General features: G+C 44.0%; 7 protein-coding genes across 7 annotated transcripts; 3 read left to right on the top strand and 4 right to left on the bottom strand.

The window, feature by feature from the left end:
* Positions 1–1,237: 1,237 nt before the first annotated feature.
* PHALS_11895 (nadh-cytochrome b5 reductase) lies at positions 1,238–2,265 on the top strand (the record flags this gene model as incomplete). The annotated part of the gene is made up of 2 exons (XM_024727338.1): positions 1,238–1,264; positions 1,333–2,265. 2 exons carry the CDS (start codon positions 1,238–1,240, stop codon positions 2,263–2,265), a joined length of 960 nt encoding a protein of 319 aa, XP_024577925.1.
* A 30-nt stretch (positions 2,266–2,295) lies between these two features.
* On the bottom strand, positions 2,296–4,253 carry PHALS_11894 (uncharacterized protein; the record flags this gene model as incomplete). The annotated part of the gene is made up of 2 exons (XM_024727337.1): positions 2,296–4,148; positions 4,208–4,253. The coding sequence occupies 2 exons, from the start codon at positions 4,251–4,253 to the stop codon at positions 2,296–2,298; spliced, it is 1,899 nt and encodes a 632-aa protein (XP_024577924.1).
* Positions 4,254–4,522: 269 nt separating this feature from the next.
* Positions 4,523–6,929, bottom strand: PHALS_11893 (Leucine rich repeat proteins, some proteins contain F-box; the record flags this gene model as incomplete). The annotated part of the gene is made up of 9 exons (XM_024727335.1): positions 4,523–4,560; positions 4,616–4,687; positions 4,758–4,864; positions 4,936–5,079; positions 5,142–5,420; positions 5,485–5,772; positions 5,831–6,000; positions 6,063–6,686; positions 6,744–6,929. The coding sequence occupies 9 exons, from the start codon at positions 6,927–6,929 to the stop codon at positions 4,523–4,525; spliced, it is 1,908 nt and encodes a 635-aa protein (XP_024577923.1).
* Positions 6,930–7,042: 113 nt separating this feature from the next.
* Positions 7,043–8,038, top strand: PHALS_11892 (SOCS box protein SSB-1, contains SPRY domain; the record flags this gene model as incomplete). The annotated part of the gene is made up of 1 exon (XM_024727334.1): positions 7,043–8,038. The coding sequence occupies one exon, from the start codon at positions 7,043–7,045 to the stop codon at positions 8,036–8,038; it is 996 nt and encodes a 331-aa protein (XP_024577922.1).
* A 498-nt stretch (positions 8,039–8,536) lies between these two features.
* Positions 8,537–11,492, bottom strand: PHALS_11891 (-trehalose-phosphate synthase (udp-forming); the record flags this gene model as incomplete). Its single annotated transcript, XM_024727333.1, has 3 exons — positions 8,537–8,658; positions 8,725–8,773; positions 8,835–11,492. The coding sequence occupies 3 exons, from the start codon at positions 11,490–11,492 to the stop codon at positions 8,537–8,539; spliced, it is 2,829 nt and encodes a 942-aa protein (XP_024577921.1).
* Positions 11,493–11,687: 195 nt separating this feature from the next.
* PHALS_11890 (myotubularin-like protein) lies at positions 11,688–16,712 on the top strand (the record flags this gene model as incomplete). The annotated part of the gene is made up of 5 exons (XM_024727332.1): positions 11,688–15,316; positions 15,614–15,812; positions 15,876–16,338; positions 16,409–16,482; positions 16,542–16,712. The coding sequence occupies 5 exons, from the start codon at positions 11,688–11,690 to the stop codon at positions 16,710–16,712; spliced, it is 4,536 nt and encodes a 1,511-aa protein (XP_024577920.1).
* A 157-nt stretch (positions 16,713–16,869) lies between these two features.
* PHALS_11889 (proteasome subunit alpha type) lies at positions 16,870–17,986 on the bottom strand (the record flags this gene model as incomplete). Its single annotated transcript, XM_024727331.1, has 6 exons — positions 16,870–17,049; positions 17,108–17,517; positions 17,587–17,644; positions 17,744–17,756; positions 17,815–17,912; positions 17,981–17,986. 6 exons carry the CDS (start codon positions 17,984–17,986, stop codon positions 16,870–16,872), a joined length of 765 nt encoding a protein of 254 aa, XP_024577919.1.
* Between the last annotated feature and the right edge of the window lie 3,287 nt (positions 17,987–21,273).

The following is a 21,273-nucleotide window of genomic DNA, read 5'->3' as shown; positions in this document are numbered from 1 at the left end:
AAACGTGATCACCCGATCTCGCCCCTCGGCGTCTGCTTGCAGCAGTGCACAGCCGATGACCAAATTCAAAGCGTCACAGACGATACTGAAAGGGTAACCGGGGTCTGGCAACGCCAATTTTGGTGCATGAAGGAGGCTGTCTTTGATCCTGTCAAAAATCCTCCCGATGCTTGATGTCCCAACACCATTTCGCATATTTTAATAGGTGATACAACAATGACCGAGCCATTTGCGCTAATTCAAGGCAAGTGTATTCTTCTATCCAATAATTGAAAACTGTGTTTATCTGTTTTATTTGCGGCAGAGTCACCTATATCTAAAATCTTACGTTTTCCCGGTTAAATTGTAAAACCTGATTAATATGCATAACTACTGGCAGTCCCACCACGTAGTGGTTTCTCGTTACGGTGTAGCCACACCATTGTGTGATTATACCGTCTTGTGTATTCCACACCTTTGTAGGGTCACACCATCTTGTGTGACCCACCCACCCTTTCATACCAGAGTATGTGTAACCCCCATTACACTCTTCCCCATCAGAATTGTGAATACCCACAATTCATATTTAACTGTTGCCTCGTGTGAGGATCGCATGTCTGAGACACCATTACGTCCTTAGGATCTTCGCGCATTATTTGCTCAATGAGCCCTGTGTCTACAAAACGATTTACACCCAGCGTTGCTAGTTTCGAGAGCGCCCGCGAACAGAGTACCTCTTCGTCTCCTACACGCGGTGAAACTAGGGACAGTACGCCCGCAGCTTCCGCGTCCAACCTCTCGACTTTCGGGGGAAGTGGCATAACTCCCAATCGCCTCGACGAGGCGCAGGAGCAGAAGTTGAGTTTTGGGTACTCTTGGAGGTTACAGTCGATGACCTTATTAAGCCCAAGAGCTACGACAGCCCCGCTACAGTTTTTTGGAAGTCGCTACTTGTTATAAAAGTCGACAAACAAAAGTATGATTGAACGAACACACCTACACAAACAGTTCAAACATAATCGTTACTCTTTCTTCTCGTAAATATCAAACGCGCGCTGAGGTGTCTGTCATTCGTACATCCTCTTCGAATTTATCTATCCGCCTTGTAGTCGGGGCGACCAATTCGCATGGTGAAAGATGATATCGAAACCGTTGGAGCAGGATACTCGGTGGTTTAAAAAGAACGATAATATCAAAGAAACACGCCAACTTTCTGTTTTGTATGATGCATCCGGATGTTTACACATTTTAGACGTAGATGCATGTCAATTGGCTCTCAAGACAGGTACTGTACCGTACGATTGATCAATTGAAATCCTACTTAGAAAATCATTCGTGATGGATACGCTTGAGGCTCTGGTGGGCCAAGACTTTCGCATGCTTCTCGGCATTGCGCTTGTAGCTGGCACGACGCTTTTAATGTTGCTGGTAAGGCTTAAGCCGCGTGAGTCGACGCCCACAACTCTACAGGCACCCGCAAAGCCGGGAGATTTGCCCCCAACCGTCCATCTTCCGCTGATCGAGAAGCAGGTTCTTTCGCATGACACACGTCGCTTTCGCTTTGCTCTACCATCGAATCAGCACGTACTTGGACTTCCTGTGGGTCAACATATTTCACTGCGTTACACCGATGACGAGGGTAAAGTAGTCATGCGCTCGTACACGCCTGTGAGCTCAGATGACACAAGAGGATACGTGGATCTAGTGATTAAAGTGTACTTCAAAAATGTACACCCCAAGTTTCCAGAGGGTGGGAAGATGAGTCAGCATCTCGAGAGCTTAGCTATTGGAGATACTATTGAAGTGTCTGGCCCCAAGGGAAAACTCTCGTACATGGGCAAAGGCGAGATTCACATCAAGCACCGCGTGCGTGACGTGGTACCTGAGATTCGTAAAGCAGCTCAAATCGGTATGATTGCTGGTGGTACTGGAATTACTCCCATGCTACAAGTTGTACGTCGGGCGCTGCAAGATCCGGAAGATAAGACGGAGTTTTACTTATTGTTTGCCAATCAAACTGAAAATGACATTTTATGTCGCGACGAAATTGAAGCTATGGCTGCGACCCATCCAAACTTTAAGTTTTGGTACACAGTGGACAAAGCGTCCGACGGATGGCCGTACTCGACGGGTTTTGTGTCCGCTGATATGATCAAGAAGCACCTGCCCGCTGCTGCACCGAATGTCCAGATCTTTATGTGTGGACCTCCGCCAATGCTGAAATTTGCAGTGCTTCCAGCTCTTGAAGAACTTGGATTTAAACCTGATCAGTACTTCAGTTTTTAAGAAGTGAGATGTATGAAGTTTGACTTTCTTTTATTTTTTGCTAGATTTAAATATTGCACGCTTTGTAGATGTAAACCCTCGAGATGGTGCATCAGAAGGACTACCATTTACTGCTCCATTTATACTAGTAACAACGCTACCTTCTTCGTCCGATGATTCATTATGATCCTTAAGCTTTTTTTTCATCACTCGCTTCTTGTTCTTGTCATGTGCTAGTATGACTTGAGAAGAAGCCCGTTTGACACGATCACGACTCAATGCTTCTTCTGTGTCGTCCCTCGAACTGTTTCGATTCGTAATAGCACCCCGATCATCCATTTTGATATCCTCAGCAGTACGTCCGTTGATGCCTGGTAATACAATACGCTGGTTGTATGGTCGGGCAACAAGATTCTCGCAATTTAAACTCGACATTCGACTTTCAGATGCCATGAAGCTATTTGGTTGATCTTCAGGCATATGCTTCTCAAGAACTGACTGTTGTTCCACATCTGACGAGTTCACATATGCTTGATTCGATGATTTTGTAGATTCTGCAAGCTTTATACGGCTGAGTAAAAGTGTCAGGGTGACCTCACTTTCCTGTAGTGCCTCAACAATTGTGTCGTCCGTAATGACACTAACTTGCTCATTTTCACATATGCTCTCCATCTTATCCACGAGATGTTCAACTCCAGCCTTGACACCAATTAAAATCCTAGCCAAACGTTCATATTTAAGCTTTGCCTGTTCCAATTTGATACTAGCCAAGCTTAACTTCTGCTCTAGATCGTCAACAAGTTTCCGTCTGTGACCACCACCATTGGATCCACTGTACTTGAGCTCTTCAACATGAGCCTTAAGCCCGCCATGCTCGTCTTGTAATCGCTCCAATCGAGCCTGATTCTCCTTCAAAAGATTCATCAAGCTGTCTGTCGTACTCTCCTGACTAGTGATTTTTTGAATAACTTCATTCACGTCACTGACCCCCGTGGCCTCTTTAATTTTTCGGAAGGCATTTTCGAATATGTCAATTTTACTACGATGTTCTTTTTTCTCTTCTTCTGAACTGCGTTGTTGTGTTATTGTAGACTTTAGCGGCGCCTCAAGCTGACTTTCTCCTTCTGGACTTAATTCTCCAAGCTCTTTTGTAATAACAGCGCCTTTCAATCGCTCGCGCTTGTCTAGTCGGCTTGAAATATTAAGACGAATCTTCACGTAGTGCTGCTTATCGCGTAGTTCCTTTTCATGATGTCGCTTTTCATCTTCATGTTGAATTCGTGCTTTTTCTAATTCCAGCAGTACTGCATCACGGGAATGTGTAGCATCAGCTGATAACAGCAATAGCTCGTTATAGTCGTGCTGCTTTGCAGCCAATGCCCGTTCAATAGCTGCTAGCTGGTTATCAAAACCGATACGCTCATCTTTGAGTCGCTTAACAATTTGTTCGTATGTTTTACGAATACTTTGAGCCTCATTAAATTTAATCATTGCTTTGTCTAGTCGATTCTCCAGCATACGAATCTTACGAGTCTCCGGTGTGTCTTCTAAGCTCGGTTTTTTCGTCTCCAGCACCAAATCTTTAACTTCATCTTTCAGTTCCTCCAGCAATGTTGTTTGCGATAGTACACGATGCCTGAAATTGTCATGCTGTTTCCGTGCTTTATTCACCTGTTGTGTTATCGACACAATTTCATCCGCTTCATCTCCTGATCCGTTTAGATTGCTAGCAGCTGGAAATCCAAACATTTGCACAATTCCAGCTCCACCTGCAGAAGAAGTTCGTTTCAAGTCTGCAAGCGCTTTGAGCAGTTCTTGATTCTCATTCTTAAGTTGACGAATGTACTCCTTATTCGTTTGTTTATTGGATTCAAGTAAATGAATATTGCTTTTTCGATCCACCTCTGCTCACGTACGATAGTAAGTTAAGAGTAACACCCATATACAGAGAAATGACACCTACGTAATAACCTCATTTTGTCACGAAGATCCTCCACCTGCTCCTCCATGCGACTATCGTAGTTTTTTTCCATACGCCGAAGAGCACTCCCCTGTCGGGCCTGCATAATCGCAGAGCTTCTTCTTCACCGCGACAGTCTCTTCCTATTGGTATTTCTGTTCATTAAGGCGAGACTGACATGCGTCGCTTCATATTATTGCGTCAAAAATAAAAAATGGAAACCACCGTAAATTTAACAAAACTTCCAACAATTGATTTCACACTCATAAGCTCCACACAAAAAATGAAGGAAACAACAATAACTAGCGTTTGTCCTTCCTAAGTGCAACGCAAAACCGTCAGCTCGGGCAACATTTCTGCATGGAAAGTATCAGTATTGCACAAAATGAGCTAACGAAGAGCGCAATAAACCTTTCAAGCCCTCAATATGATCTCGAGAGAGCAAACACCCGTACACGGACAAGGATTGTAAATTTCTTAAAGCTGAGTCCATTCAAACGACTTTTTGAGATCAATAGCAACAATAAAGAGCGAGTAAGTCACATCTACGTACGAGATAGATGACAAAGTGAGGCAGCAGAAATCCCAGTGTTTGACAAATTCAGGCACCGAAGACCAGTAAGAGCTTGGAGATAGATAACCGACTTGGTTCGGATATTTCTGTTAAAGTTTTTTTGTTTTGTTCTTAGTCGTTCAAATCGTGTGTTGATGAAAAGGGATGCTGTACATACGTGTTTTGACTCAGATTTAGAGACGTTAACGACGTCACTTTTGAAATGAAGCCCACTCCGCGGTCACTAATATTACCTCCACATACCGTCAATTCTTGAAGGTTGCGCAGCGGGATAAGGTGCATGAGACCAATATCCGAGATACTGTGTAAACAACCATGTTGTAGTAATGAAATCAAGACAGCATTCTTTGTTGATGTACTTACTTCGCTCCAAACAAGTCCAAGTATTCAAGATGTGTGAGAATTGAAAGATTCGCAAGTGCCTTACAAGTTATCTTCGATGTATCTAATCGAAGAATACGCAACTTCGTGAGCTTTGCTAGGCCCGTAGCTCCACTATCGCTGACTTCAGTGTCTGAAACATTAAGTGCCGTCAAATCTTTTGCCTCGTTGCAAATTTTTAGTAGGGAAGAGTCACTTAAGTCAGTGTCTTCCAGCATCAAGCGTTCAAGGCATGGCAACCGGCTTATGATATCGAATCCTCTGCGCTCAACCATAAAAATGCAATTGAGCAAGGCAACTATTGTGGCTGTATGAAAAGTCGCACCTCTTTTTAATGTGACACTTGTGAAGCTCAATTTCTTGCAGCTTAGTTAGATTTTGAAGGATAGTTACATTCGTCTCATCAAATGCAGTATATCCAATCAGCAAAACCTGAAGCTGGGTCCACTCTGCTGGAACCCACCGAATCAAACTACAATGTCGCGCATCAAATTTTATAAGATTCGTTAGACCAGCAAGCGCTGCCACGCCGTCGTCTGTAATGATCGGACAGCCACGTATCGTCAAAACTTGTAAACTTTCAATCCGCCCAATATGCTCCATGGCAACATTACTAAATCGTCAAAACCATGTAAACAAAATCATATAGACAAAACTATCAAAAATATCACCTTAATCGACAATAAGCAACATCCAATTCGCGCAACTTCGAAAACGATGTCGCGAATCTATCAAAAGCTTCGTCCGTTAATTTTCGACAGCGGCCTAAGCGCAATTTTTCTAAATACTTTAACGGTAACAAATGCTCAATTCCTAAATTTGTCACTTGATAACAACCAATCTGTACCAATCCAATCAGAAACGTCACTTTTTAAACGATATATATGACTTTTCTCGTCTTACCAGTTGCAACGATGTCAAATGTACAAGCACTTTTATTATTTTCAGGCACTTGTCATCCACATTAAGACACCCCGACAAATCAAGTGCCGTTAACTTTGTTGAGTACTGTAACATCTCGATAACTTTCCACGATAGCTGGGTACATTTTTTAAATGAAGCCACTACCAGCTCTGGCAGTTTGTATACGTGATTTCCCCACTTGGACCCAAATTGCTGCAATTGGGTACATCCTGATACGTCGATGCTCTTCACACTCTGTAACTTTGTCGCTGGTACGTCATTGAACCACGAGTCCTCGACTTCTTGGACGTTTGCAAGGTTCCATTCAAATAGTAAGTACGGCACAAGCGACTGAAACTGCGGCTTCTCGAGTACATAATGCTGTCGAAGCCATGCAATCATGATAGCTGCTACTTCAGGTGGGACAAGTGTAGCTTGTAATGCATCATGGTTGAGCACCAGCATTGTAGCACAGATACTGCGGACACTGAGCTCTAGTAGAGAAAGTGGAATGAACGTCCCATTCGACGTCTTGCGCCAGTGCTCGCCTATCAAAGCTCTGGAGTGTGAGGTGTCGTACTTACTTTTCGGCTGTGAAATGTATCTCTCCATTTTGCTGTCAATCTTGGATTTAAAGAATGGGAAAGGGAAGGACAAATAGTTGGCGAAGGACTGACTCACTGGCAAAGATGAGGAAGAAATGCGGACTGAAGTAGACACAGCAGCAAGCGGTGCAGCAGCGTTGAGTAAATCAACGTTGCTATCCATTGCAGACGTTCGCGGAAGCGACAGCAACGAGTCGTCCAAGTGTTCGTAGTGACAGCACAATGCGCCCATTGAAGTATTGACCAACAAAGTGCAACCCATGATTTTCCACTTCAATATGGTAGTGCTTATGACAGAAAGAAGGTTTATTATACGTGGAAGGTAGTTCTATCTTGAAAAACTTTTGATAGTAAAGATGTATGAGGATTCTTGCAATGTGTCGTTTCATGTCACTACATGCGGTTTTGAGACAGAAAGAAATAGACCACTTTGGTCATTGCTTCAAGATGATAGCGTCTCGACCTCGAACTTCTTCGCCGCTGCAGCGAGTAGCGACGCCATTTGGCTATGGATCTTTACATGATGTTGAGTCAACAAGTGCATCACCTGAAGATTCAAGACAGGGTTTTGCGCACGTCGAATTCCCATGGGGATACGCGTACGTCCACTCTGACCTCGTTGCAGCTGTGCCTCTCTTCACATTTTATGCGCTATCAAAGACAAAGCGCATCAAATTCTCACTTCCGTTTCCTCTAACAAGCTCGGGTCAGGAGATGGTGGATGCTGTGCGTAGCCAGTTGAAATTGGGACCTCAAATTGCTGTGTCACTCGTGCAGACGGACAGCGTGAGCAAACACGAAATACAACCACATCTTATGCTTGGTGAGAGTACAATCGGTGCAGGACCTGAGCATCCAGTTCTGGTATTACAGACGCCTATTGTTCAGTTTGACGTGAAAAAGTGCTCGACTTCTATTCTACTTCAGGATGACTATACACTTGCAGTGCAAATTGCTAAAGGCTGTGGTTCTGTGCTGGGCACATGTGAATTGGCATGTGGCATCAAATATTGGGAATTGAAGTTACAAAGTGCCCGAGGTGGTGATGGAGTGTTTGTTGGTGTTGCAGCGGTGGGATTGGCGCTAAATAGTAGCATTTTTAGCCGAGGCGTATGCTGGGGATTCTCGTGTGCCACTGGACACAAGTTTTACAATACAATTGAAGACTATGCAGATCCGTGTAAGGATGGAGATACTGTTGGTGTACTTTTGGATATGGAATACGGTCGACTGAGTTTCTATGTGAATGGTCGGAATCTTGGCGTCGCATTTTCCGGCCTTCACGTGAAAAAGTTATGCCCTGTATTCTCACTAACGTGTGCAGGACAAAACATTAAACTACTACCGACAGCATCGCCTCCGATGCCATAGCGGACAGTATTGATGAAGTTTGTTACCGATTTATACATCAGCATTAACATAATGACTTTTTTCGTTGTAACCTCAGACGATAAGTTGGTTATTTAGTTCACACTACGAGAGTGCTTCTAGTATAATTAAGACTACGTTGAAGCCTTTTCCATATTGTAATTTGGCTGTACCCTGATTAAAAAGGACTAGTCAAGTCCTTCGTTAAAATTCTTGCTTTGATGTGTCTGGGCATGGGTTGGCACCATATGTGATCAATTTTCTCGAGATCTTCGCTCGCTGGTAGTTCTTGGTTATGGCCTCAAAATGTTCACATTCTCACTATATCTTGATCGAGTATCTTTGAACCTCAAGAAACGCAGACAACGATTAACCTATCAATCAATTCAATTCCGTAACGTAAATGCTAATCTCGTCAAATCCCGCTCGCTACTTATTATTCTACGCCATTAATTCTTCTGCCGAGGCCAAATTGATTCACAAGATGTCAGCTTACTTTCCTCATGCTAAAAGCGACGGCATCGATGCCGAAGCATATAATTCTCGATTCGTCAGGTCAGTAGATGTCGTTTGATCACTTTGGATTTTTGGCGTGCTCCCGTCACGACTGTGAACTGCCAAAGCTACAGAATATTAACATTATAGAGCCATCAGCACTATGTGGTTGAGGGAAACAAAATGGTACAAACCTCTTAGCATCCGCGCAAGATCGGAAGGACGCTCCAAATAAAACATGGCCTGATAATACAATACAATTAGCAATCCCATTGTAATCCTGAATCAAGCTAAAGTAATGTACCTCGGTCTTGCTGCTGCCAACGTGACAAGTAAATACGTTGGCTTGCTTTGATAACGCCGCAGTGAAAAAGCCACTAGACGACGCGTCTGTGGTTGCTGTAGTAGCATTTTGATCAGATATGTCTTTTCTCGCCAATTCCATGTGTTTCTTAAAGTACGTAAAAAGCTCGGTATCCTCAACACCGTTGCCAGCATAGAAAACGAAATCAAGCTTTGGTGGAGGACTTCGTTGGTTGTGGGCCTGGTGTTGTCCTTTATTCTCTCGATCGACTCGAAATTGCTTCATAATCTCATCAAGCAACAACGTCTTCGTAACTCCTTGCAGTCGAACTACCACACGATTTGAACGTTGAATGACCTCAAGGGGTAAATTGCACAACACATCTTCAAGATTGACTTGCATGTCACGAGCTTGCATTGGACCAAAAATCCGGTCTGTTTCACCATAATGCCAAGTAAGACAACTCTCTTTGCTTTCGATTCGACTGCCTGGAGTTCGTTCAGTAAAGTACTGCATGATAGGTCGCACCACCTTTTGCCACGAGGGATCAGTATCTTCAGTCATCACTTGCCACTCACTGTCATTTGGCAAGCGATAAAAGTAGCCCGACTCTGCTACGACTCCCACTCGGGGATCCTTTAGCCAACTGTCAATCGCACTTCGTTCATGTGCACTAATCAACACGACGGTATTTTGAGAATCGCTGGCAAGAGTTTCGATAAGGCGTTTAACAAACGGCTTAGGAGGTGCCACATTGCTGCGTTGTTGCGATCCTGCTGCTACCAGGTCATCAGACAAGGCTCCTTCGTAATCCAGTACTAGCAGTCTCTGACTACTACGTGTATACGCTCCAAGCACTTCAAGAGTCGGCAATTTCACCGATTTTTTCACAACAGCACGCGGTCTGGACACCAAGTCTTCCAAATCCGTCAGGAAGCTTTTGCCCCAAAAACTTGCCGAGTGCGTCTTGACATAACGATAGAGGTTCGTCTGGCGGTATTCACGATCCATTAGCGGTAACTCTAACGCACAGGCAATAGCTTTTGCCATATCTGTCGTGTTCCACGGGTTCACACGAATAGCACCCGATAACGACTGAGCACTACCCGCAAACTCACTCAAAATGAGCACTCCCGGTCCTTCGCGATGGGGTTCACAAGATTTGGTTTGACACATGACGTATTCATGACTTACAAGGTTCATACCATCGCGCAGAGACGTCACAAGACAAACATCGGCCAAGTTATATAGTGCTACCAATTCACTAGGAGTCACAGATTGGTGAATATAATGCACTGGCGAGTGTGTCAATGTCCCAAAGCGTCCATTGATTCGTCCGACCATTTCATTCACACTCGCAGCCAAATGTTGATATTCCTCCACGCCAGTACGGGATGGGACGCCGATTTGAATGAGAACGACATCTTTGCATCGTTCCGGGTACAAAGACAAAAAACGTTCCATTGCAAGCATCTTGTGTGGTATTCCCTTAATGTAATCCATTCGATCAACACCAATAATAATTTTACATCCAGCAAACTTTGCAGTGAGTTCTCGAATGCGCTTTTGAGTAGCATCCGTCTTCAAAATGCCTTCGAAATGTTCCGGATCAATACCAATGGGGAATACTCCAATTGCAGTAAAGTGGTCACCAAGTTCCACACCTTTTGGCGTCGTTGAGGCACCAGGTACACGTGCGCAGGCTGCAATAAAGAGTCGAGCATAGTCGTAAGTGTGAAAACCCAGTAAATCCGCACCTAGTAACCCTTCTAGAATTTCACGTCCTACTGGAAGCGTACGGTACATCTCGGCTGTCGGAAACGGAGTATGAAGAAACCATCCAATCTTACACTGAGGGTGACGTGCTCGTAACAACGAAGGCAGCGTCATCAGATGATAATCATGTACCCACACAAAATCTCCATCTCGATAAACTTGATTGACAGCCTGAGCAAACCGTTTATTCGCTAATTTGTACGCGTCCCATTGACGGAAATCAAATTTTTTCTCACTGCCAGGTCGAAAGAGCGGCAACGGAACATAGTGGAAAATGGGCCACAAAATGTCATTACTGAAATCGTTATAATATCGCGATGCAATTTCTTTAGTCAAAAAAACGGGTACACAATTAAATTCCGATGCGAGTTTTTCCCGCACTTTACTCTGTTCATCGTGTGGAATCTCTTCGCCCAACCATCCAATCCAAATAAATGGTACTTGGTCTCGAATACCGTTTAAAGCAGTCACTAATCCCCCAGAACTCATTTTAAAACTCATTTCTCCAGTCGTTTCATTACGTTGGAATGAAATTGGCAATCGATTAGATACCATAATCAATCGGTGTCTTGCATCCATTACGGGAGGAACAATCTCTTCTTCAGGTTTGTCCGTTTGAATCTGTACCATTGACAGCTGACGCTGAAGTTCTTGGATACTCATCAAAAGCTCCTGCTCACGTGCATTCTTTTCCGCCGTGTCTTCCTCCGACTCCTCTCGGACATCTCTTACATCTGGAACCCCTTCCAGAACATCTTCATCGTTTTCATCATTACTTTTCAAAGGATCAACATGGGAGACTAAAAAGGATGATGCAGCAGGTTCAGGACGATTCGCATCGTCCACTATACTGTTGCTTACTTTTGAGGCTTGGTCGCTCATGATTATTTGGGCGATGATTCGAAAATGAGCCAAAGATCTTCGAGAAAGAACGTTCAGCTTGTTCGATATGCGACGTTCCAAAACCTGTTAGTTTTTATATTTCATATTAATCATTTTTTTTTCTTGTATCATTCTAAAAACATGATAATACAGAAAACGTAACTTTTGAATTTCTCTTCATGACAAGCTGGTAATATGCTGCCTACTCGCGCCTCTCCATCTCTTCAAGTATCGCCCGTCATCACATCATCGACATCATCGTCTCTCTTACCTCCAAAGTTACATTTAAATCCTTCAAAAACACCAAAACATCATCCTCAGCCTAAATCTGCACCAGGTCATCGTCGCCGCCACATTGTAGCTTGGGTACCTGATAGTTTAGCTGAGAAATGCTACAGTTGTCAAACTGCATTTTCACTGATGTTACGACGTCATCATTGTCGACGATGTGGTAATGTCTTTTGTGACGCGTGTTCGTCAGCCAGAATGCCGCTAGTCAATTCTGGTTTTGTCACTCCAGTTCGTGTATGTGCTAAGTGTTCAATTGCAGCGAAAAAAGCACATGCTAAAATGGTTCAAGAGCGACAAAAACTGCAAATTTATGAACCTCCACGACGTCATAGTGATATTGCAGATCGAGAAGAATTAACGAAAACAGGATTTTGGTTCAATGGAACAAATGATACTATCCATAGATTTGGCGAAAGAAGACGGAGAGCATCCGAGTATCAAGAATCTCTAGATTTTAATTCTTGTTTGATAAAAGGAGGAATTATTACATCTAATGGACGACGAGAAATGGCTTTGTCGCCAGTCTTTGCTCAAGAAGACTCGAGAATTGAACGATTAGAGAGTGAAGAGACAGAGTATTCCAGTGGACCTCATGAACAAAGTTTACAGACTTTACCGGGGGAAGCAGTATTAGTAAAAAATGGAAATGTGCGAATCCGATTTATGGAACGAATCGAACATTTAGGCACATTGTATGTGACGAATTACCGCCTAGTCTTCAGTCCTGGATCTAATCATTCTATAAATGACGTTGTCATTGTGAATGGGATGTACAAAATCCGAGAGGATACACTTCCATATGCGAGTGATGTACACACCGAATCGATAGTAGCGTATCAAGCGATTCCGCTTATGACGATCGATCTTGTGAAACGTAAAGAAACGGTGGAAACCGACAGTGGCTCGCTTGAAGTGATTGGGAAAGACTTTCGTCGCTTGCATTTTGTATTTGATGGGCTAGTATCGAAGCAAACGTTTAGTAAATTCGATCGTACATACGCACTTTTACAGATGCACGCATTGGGTAAATCTGACAGCAAACTAGACGAATTTGCCAGGTTTTCTCTTGAACGGTTTGATGGAATTCACGGTGCAATCGACGGTTGGCAGATCTATAATGCTGTAGAGGATTTTAAGCGAATGGGCATTTCATCGTCAACAAATCGATGGCGATTGAGTTACGCGAACGATCAGTATGAATTGTGTCCCACGTATCCGTCCATTTTGGCCGTTCCAAGCTCCGTGTCTGATAGCTTGCTTGCAGTGGCATCAAAGTTTCGGTCAAAAGGACGTATCCCGGTGCTCTCGTGGCGTGATCGTCATACTGGTGCCGTAATTTGTCGAAGTAGCCAACCATTAGTCGGGTTGGGACAAAAACAATGCGACAAAGACGTGTTCCTCATTCAAGCGATTGCAGCAACGAATCCGTCGTCTTCCAAGCTGGTTATTATCGACGCGCGGCCGTGGAAAAATGCAGTCGCTCAAAAAGCTGTCGGTCGTGCTGGATACGAATTGACAGAGCACTATGAAACACGGCATGCGACGTCTTCGTTAAAATATGTAGACATGGTTGCATCAGAGCACACGGCAGCAGCAGCTGCTGCGATATCAACTGGAGCAAGAAGCTCACCCTTTCGTAGGAATTCTGTCAATGGAGAGCTAGAAACTGGTTCTGACTTGAATACGTTAGCTGGTGACAAAGAATTCCTGGAAACAAAAGAATCGGCACTTGTTTTGACGGAATGTAAGTTGATTTTTATGGGGATCGAGAATATTCACACGATGCGCAAAAGCTACCACAAACTCATGGATCTGTGTACAATTAAACAGAATAATGACAAATGGCTTGATCAATTGGCATCCACACACTGGCTAAATCATATTTCTCGTATCTTGGACTCAGCCGTTGAAATTGTTCGTATTGTGAAAGAGCAAAAGTCCAGTGTTTTGATTCACTGTAGTGACGGATGGGACCGGACAGCTCAGCTGACGGCATTGTCAGAAGTGTTGATTGATCCACACTATCGAACAATCATCGGTTTCGAACGTCTAATTGAGAAAGAGTGGTGCTCGTTTGGACATAAATTTCGAGAGAGAACTTATCACGGTGCTAGCAACAATGTGAACGAAACATCCCCAATATTTTTGCAGTGGATTGATTGTGTGTGGCAAGTCATGGCTCAGTTTCCGAGTGCATTTGAATTTAACGAGCGGTTTCTAATCCTTATTCTCGACCATTTGTATTCGTGTAGATTTGGTACATTTCTATACAACTCGCAACGAGAGCGCATGGAGCAGGAGTCTTGTCATCCGACGCATTCATTGTGGTCATATCTTAGCACCGTAGAGCGTGCGATTGTGGTTAACCCATTTTACAAGCCACACAATGCCCCCCGAATGAAATGGAAAGAAAGCATCACAGCTACTCGCCAGTGCTATGAAAAGTCATTGGATCAATCGATTATTGAGTCTTCTCTATCGCGTTCAGCGAGAATTTGCTACGATCATTCGATGATGGATGACTTTGTGCACTATCAGAGAAATGCCTTTGACGCATCAGATTGGTATTCGCCTTCGAGTAACGTCTCAGGAGCTGGTACTGTCTTCCCGCCTTCAGCGCTTTCTCAAGACAATGAGACAGAAGCAGATTTTGATGCTGAACTATCATCTACTCACGAGCAACTATCGTTTGACTTTCAACAGAGCTATAACGATAATGCTGATGGAAACGAGTTGAATCACTCCATAAATCACAGCGAGTCAAAAAAGGTAAAGGTGGAGCTATCAGGCTTTCACAAACTAGTACGCGACCTCGATACTGGAATCTCATTCCCTCAACTATTGGACACATTTACTTTCTCGACTCCCCTCTCCTCTCCAGTAGCTAAGCCTCGCTCTGAATCTTTGTTGCCAGATCGAAGTGCAACTGATTGTAAAGTTATGTCGAGACCGTCAACGCCAAAACTTCGATCGTCTCTTACATCGCGAGTCATGTCAGCTGCTGTTGAGCGTGCCCCATTGTCTTTAGACGGTCTTTGGAATACTCTTGATGCTGATGCGAGTTCAGATGGCGATGATATTGGTCGGTTTGGAGCCGTTGCTTCGTGCGAAAATGTCATCGTACCGTCTTGTTCGATGAAGTCATTAGCATTCTGGTCAAACTATTATTTACGGTGGGATCCAAGTAGTCATTTTGATCGAGACGCAAGTGTCGAAATTGAAACATTGCACCTTGACGTGATCATGCGCTTAAAAAAGTTGACAAAGCAAGTTGAGACGAATCAGACATCAAACGCTTTGAAAAAGTCTACAATCCAGACGAATTGTCATTGTGAAGGAAATACTAATCTGTTACTACAACATAAAAAATTACTGGAGGATAGTGTCACATCACAAGACTCTGAACTTGGTGCAGATGGCAACTCTACAATAAAAGAGCGAATTGCGATGCTGAAAGAGCAGAAGCTGCGAAGACTCGAGGAAGTTGAAGCAGACTATCAAAACGAACTTGCATGTCTGATGGAGCAACTTGGGTAAAATAAAAACTATTGTTATAAATTAGCAATATTAGTATAATACGACATTTGATATTTTTGTGTTATTGAAACATTTCTTCCAATGTTTTTGCCAAGTTTGATACTTTTCGATATCAAATTAAGTAGATTTTGGTTAAGAATTTGAAATTCACGAGAAACCTAAATGTTCCGCTTGTCTAATCGCCTTCGTAGCTCCCATCATTCGCCTTTTCACAGCAACTTCCTGATACAATCCTTCACTATCTCAGGTCCATGTATTAAGCAGCATACATTCGTTTGCAATCGTCTCAAAAGAACGTTGTTGATTAATCCTGAGAGTCGTCACGACCGAGTGCTTACTGCCAGTTTGGGGCTTGTATCCGGTGGTATAATTGTAACATCAGCAGTAATTGACCAAGATAATTGTACTCACCTGAAGGCAGCAATTAATCATCAGTATGGTGATGGAAATGACTTGTTTTACCATGATAGAAGACAACCACTGAATATTTCGGTACGAAACTTCTTGCGAGTAGTGAAATAAATATGATTTCTAAGACTTTGCATTGTTGTGCAGTGGTTTGAAGACACAAACAAGAAATGTATTGCCACGTTGATTGCTGCTAACACTTTGATTTTTGGACTCTGGCGTGTTTCATTTCGAAATGCAAAACTGCATCAATTTATGTGGCGACACTTTGCGAGTTCGTACGATGCTGTTATCCATGGCAAACGGTTCCATACACTTTTAACATCAGCATTCAGTCACATCACGTTTCCACACTTTGGAATTAATATGTTCATGTTATGGGAGTTTGGACCTCATGTATTGGCACCAAGTAATAATCATTCGGGTTCTTGGTACAATCAAGCAGTGACAAACTCAAGATTTGCTGGCTATGTGAGAGATAACTTCAGCTCTTTTCGGCATCAACCAAAGTTATTATCAATCAAAGAATTCACAACACTCTACTTTACTTCTGCATTAACGTCGTCTGCGCTAAGTGCACTGATGTCAAAGCTTCGGGGAAATGGAAGTGGTAATTTTGTTTGCAATCATTATATATTACGGGCAACATGTAATTAAGTGGAGTTATTGTATATGAATAGTATTTTCTATCGGTGCAAGTGGAGCAGTCTCTGCTGTCTTCACAATGTCGTGCTTATTATTTCCCGATCAGCGGGTACGTCACTGTATTATGTCATTTATTGCAGAAGTAATAATATTTGTACTATATGCTAGTTACTACTTTACGGTATAATCGAAATGACGTCGACCCAGATGCTTCAGCTTTACACTGCGTTTAATATTGTTGGTGCATCCTTCCAACGCAATCTACGAGTTGACTGTGTCGGTCACTTAGGTGGTCAAGGCACAGGTCTTGTCTTCCATCAAGCACAATCAAGCAACTAAACTACTGTCATCATTTATGGAAATATCAATACAAAGACCGAAATACTATATAGCTTTGCAATCCACATACTATTATTGTAGTTGTAATTCAAAGCAATAACACTAATGGTCCTGTCATGGTAACCAAACTAATGTTGACACAACCGTCGTTCAATGTTTATTCCGCTTGCTCCAAGTAATCTTTCACTTCCGCAGGTGTTAGTATCTGAAACTTCTTGTCTTCTTTAATAATGCCCACTTCAATATTCGTTTCGTCCATTTCGCCTTCAAAACCTTCACGAAGTGTCAAAAGCGCCGTGTGAATTGCGTCTTCAATTTCTAAATCGTCATTGTAACGCTATTCCCACAAGTTTGTACAAATTATCATTAACGTGAAACAGTTCATTAATTCTTACCCGTTCAAGAAACGTCTTGGCACTGACAGAATCTTTGCCAATGGCCGTAGCTTTCCAGCCAAAATAGGCTCCCGATGGATCAATTTGATACAATTGCGGACCATCATCATCGTAACCTGCGTATAGAATGGAGACGCCAAAAGGACGCACGCCACCCGATTGAGTGAATTCCTGCATAACAGCCGCAATCTCACGCACTAAAATGCTAGCAGGTGCATGCTCTTTGTACTTTTGAAAGTACGTCTGCGCCTTCTTGCGAGCTTTACGCACAAGCACGCGATAATCGGGGCCTAGACCGCTGTATACAATACCTGCGGGTTCTGACAACAATGCAATCTTTTTGTGCGACTCTTCATCCACTAATATAGTCGGAAGCTTCTTCTCCGTGGCAATTACGACACCATTTTTGCCTACAGTGCAAGAAATGAGCAAGTTAAACTCCAATTTACATATTATTGCAATAGTAAACGATAACGTACATCGAATACCAAGCGACGTCTTTCCACCAGAATTGACAGCGTTAAGTGCGTACTCAATCTGCAGTAGCTTACCCGACGGGTTGAAGGTCGTTAAACTGAACGAGTATGCAGAGTCTGCCATGATGAATTGAGGTATTTACTAGGATATGAGATTGACGAGACTAGTGATACTAGAAGAAGATAAGAAAGTGAATTATAATTAATCATTGCGTTCTAGGAGACACGTACGTATCCAAAGGCGAATTAGTGTCCAAGTAGAGTCTCAATCCGATGTATGAAGGGGGAGGTTGATTCTCGGATCGCGTGTACCGAGCTTTTGGTACCTTCTTTTAATATATAATATACAGAATTAGTTAGTCATATTAAACTGAGTTTTAATGTTGTAAACTTGAACATGCATCGAAAACAGAAAGAGAAGGCAATCGTGAGTTTTAAATTCTGTCAGACAATTGTATGTGAGCACCGTTTTTTAATATTTAGTCGTCAGATTGCTTTGCCGAAGCCATTACGTAGCGACTTGATATCTGTACGTGTTTTAGTAACGTTGCCTTGTAAAATGAATTCTTGAGAGCTTTTGAGTCTAATATCACCGTTGCAGTAGCTCGCTTGCCTTATCTTATGTGCCTCAATTAGTTCACTCGGCCACAAACAGCCGATAAGTAAGTCAATTGTTTAATACGCAGCAGTTTGGTTGGCGCTGCAATTATTAAAGACGTATTTAGCTACCACATCCTTGCGCATCTCATTTTGTTAATGTCTTGGCATGCGCCAAAGCATTCGGTGATGCGTTTAAGCGCAACCACAACGCCTGGTTTTACTGTCGAGAGGCTTGGTGCGAAAACGTATTCAGCGTCATCTCAAATAATATGTGGGCTTTACTGTAGTGTTGGTGGGTCAATCACGTGCGCTTAAAAGGAGAATTAGAGCCGATAATGAATCCTCATCCCTTTTATATCCATCGGTCTCCTGATCTGTAACGGGGTTACACGTACCCTTGTATAAAAGGGCGGGTCACACAAGATGTTGTAGGTGTGAAGTACACGAGTTGGTGTTATCATACAATAGTGTGGCTACACCGTGACAAGAAGCCACTTCGTTGCAGGACTGCCAGTTGTGATGCATATTAAAAAGATTTACTATATAAATTTGGAAAACCTATTGCCGGCTTTACCGCAACTAAAACAATTAAATGCAAGTTTTATTTTGTATGGAAGATTCTCTTTACCTTGGTTAAGGTTTTCAGTCTCTTGGAGGTAGCGGATTGCGATCCGCTACACTTGTACTGGTTCTTGTAGCGACGTAAGGTCGGTGACCTGATTAGCTTCCTCTAAGCAAAGAGCTACGGCAGGCCCGCTGTACGTCGTCACTCGTAGTCAATCTACTCTGGGTCGTTACGACTGATACTCTGTTGTGATAGTGCAATACTCCTATTTAAACCGGTACTCAAGACGAATTTATAAGCTGATGTCCCTGCTGGATCCTGAGGACTTGAAGCACCTTGTTGCGCAAGGTCCGAGGGACGTTTCCAAATATGAAAATGCTCTGTTAGAGCTACAGCAAAAGCCGTCAGCGTCGACTGCGTCTATGACGCCACCGTCGACGACGAATGACTTTTTCCGACCCAGGCCGTTCATGGTGAGCGTTAAAACCTCCGAGGGTAAGAATGGAGAGCACCAACTGCTCTAGGTGAGAGAAGCCGAGATGGCTATGGCGTCCGTCATGCTCCAGAACGAGAAACAGCGCGTAGTGCTAGTTATCTCTAGCTAGTCGACTGAACGCGAGAATGGGCACTAACGAGCAGTGCTTTCGCTGAAACAACGTTCCCATTCTGGAAGGAGCTGAAGTGTTGACTTTTTTGACTTTTTTTTGCGACTGTTCTCGTCGCCTAATCACGCATATCGCGCGCGATTGCGTTTCCTTGCCGCCCAACAGAGCAAGAATGAGTTGGTGAACTTAGTCCAAGAGTTGAGAACTCTCATTGCCGGTACGACAGTCGATCCATTTCCCGAGGCGGTCACAGTGACCGTCTATATGGAGGGCTTCCGCATTGACGTGACCAGAATAAAAGTCTTCTGTGTGCATCCGTCTTCTTTTAGAGAAGCGGTGAATGTGACATTTCATGCCGAATTCAAGTTTGAGTCGGAGCGACTTGGTTGGAATGAACACCCTCAGAGCTCGTCGAGCGGGACTGAGCCAATGGATCTCAGCTTTCCTGAGACAGAGGAGGGAGAGCTCCGAGCTGCCGAGCAGCGTTTAAACACCCGACGGTATTTTGTCTGTGTCGACTTTCATCACCTTCGGCCTGGTTACCCCCTGCGCAAGGCGCGTAAAGATTCGTTGAACCGACGTCTCGCTTCTAACGAGTCTGATTTGTCGCAGTTAAAAAACAGCACCCTGTGGGCGCGGGGCGGCCTACTAGAGAAGAACTGAGTTCTGTTGAGCCTCGAGGAGATTGAAGTCAGCAAAGCATAGCCCCGAAGGGCTCTATGCTTTGAACACGACACGTGTACGAAAGCCGGGCTTGCAGGATGTGGAAGCGATCGTGAAAGGCTTTGAGAGACATGGAAGATCCTGATCGATTTTGGTGCGTCGGGAGATTATGCTCAACGCGCCACGATCGAAGTATGTCAGCTGTATGCTGAGGCGCTGAAAGGGCGCTTGAGTGACACCGTCACTGTTCGATTAGCGACGGGGACTTGTGCCATTATGCCTAGGGTCCCTATGGACATCGGTGTCAAGTTCATTAACTTTGATAGCTAGGGCAAGGCCCCAGTTATGCAAGCGGAGTGGTACGTAACCCACTGAGCACTGCTCACGTTACGAAGCAGTTACTGTATGCCAAGAGTGGCATGATCGGACGAGTTTCGAGGCATCAATGTCGAGGCCTTAGTGATGCGCGTGGAGTGGTACGACGACAGCGCAAGGCTATATAGCCTTCTCAAAGGTAGACGAGGGAGGAAGACGGTGGTGTCACCCTCGAGGCAATTCCCGCGGTAGATGCTCTTCTTTAGCTGGATGAGATGTCCTTCGAAGAGCTTGACGGTGCCTTGAAGGCAGGCAATTTAGCCGAGGTGGTCATTATACGGCCGAACGAGACGGTTTACTCGTCGTCTCTACTAGATGAATCTGTCTTGAGGACACTAAGAGGGTGCTGAACGCACGAAGTGGATCGTCGATTCTGAAGAATACCTCAATTCCGTACTATACTTTAGTAAAAAAAACTTCAAGACGTCATCTCCAAAGACCCGCCGTCGGTTCTACCTCCGGACCGAGGTGTGCGTCATGAGATCGACCTGGTTCCGGGAACCAAATACTGAGTAACACGCAGATCGCCACTGCCCAAGGAGCAGTGTGACGTCATTGACGTTTATTTCGTGCGAAGCTTGAGGCAGGAATAGTGCGTGAGAGCAAGTCTCCGCATTCGACACCCACGCTTTGTGTCCTGAAGCCGAGCGAGAGCCTGGAGCACTTTGCGCACCGACTTCCTAACGTTGAGGATTTTCGTGCTATGTAGGAGCGGCACCTGGCCGTCGAGCAGACGAATACGTAACTTCGTGTGACAATGGAGCGCCTGGAGCCATTGGAAACGAAATTGTTGAATTTCGTGCTCAGAACCAGCTGCTGGTTCTGGATGACCGAGCGCCTTTGGGCGCCGATCCAGCGCCAATGCTTCAGCGTTCACTTGCG

Source organism: Plasmopara halstedii (genome assembly GCF_900000015.1).
Source record: "Plasmopara halstedii genome assembly, contig: Scaffold_555, whole genome shotgun sequence".
Taxonomy (NCBI): Eukaryota; Oomycota; class Peronosporomycetes; order Peronosporales; family Peronosporaceae; genus Plasmopara; species Plasmopara halstedii.
The sequence above is the reverse complement of the archived record's forward strand: the minus strand, read 5'-3'. Positions and strand labels throughout refer to the sequence as shown.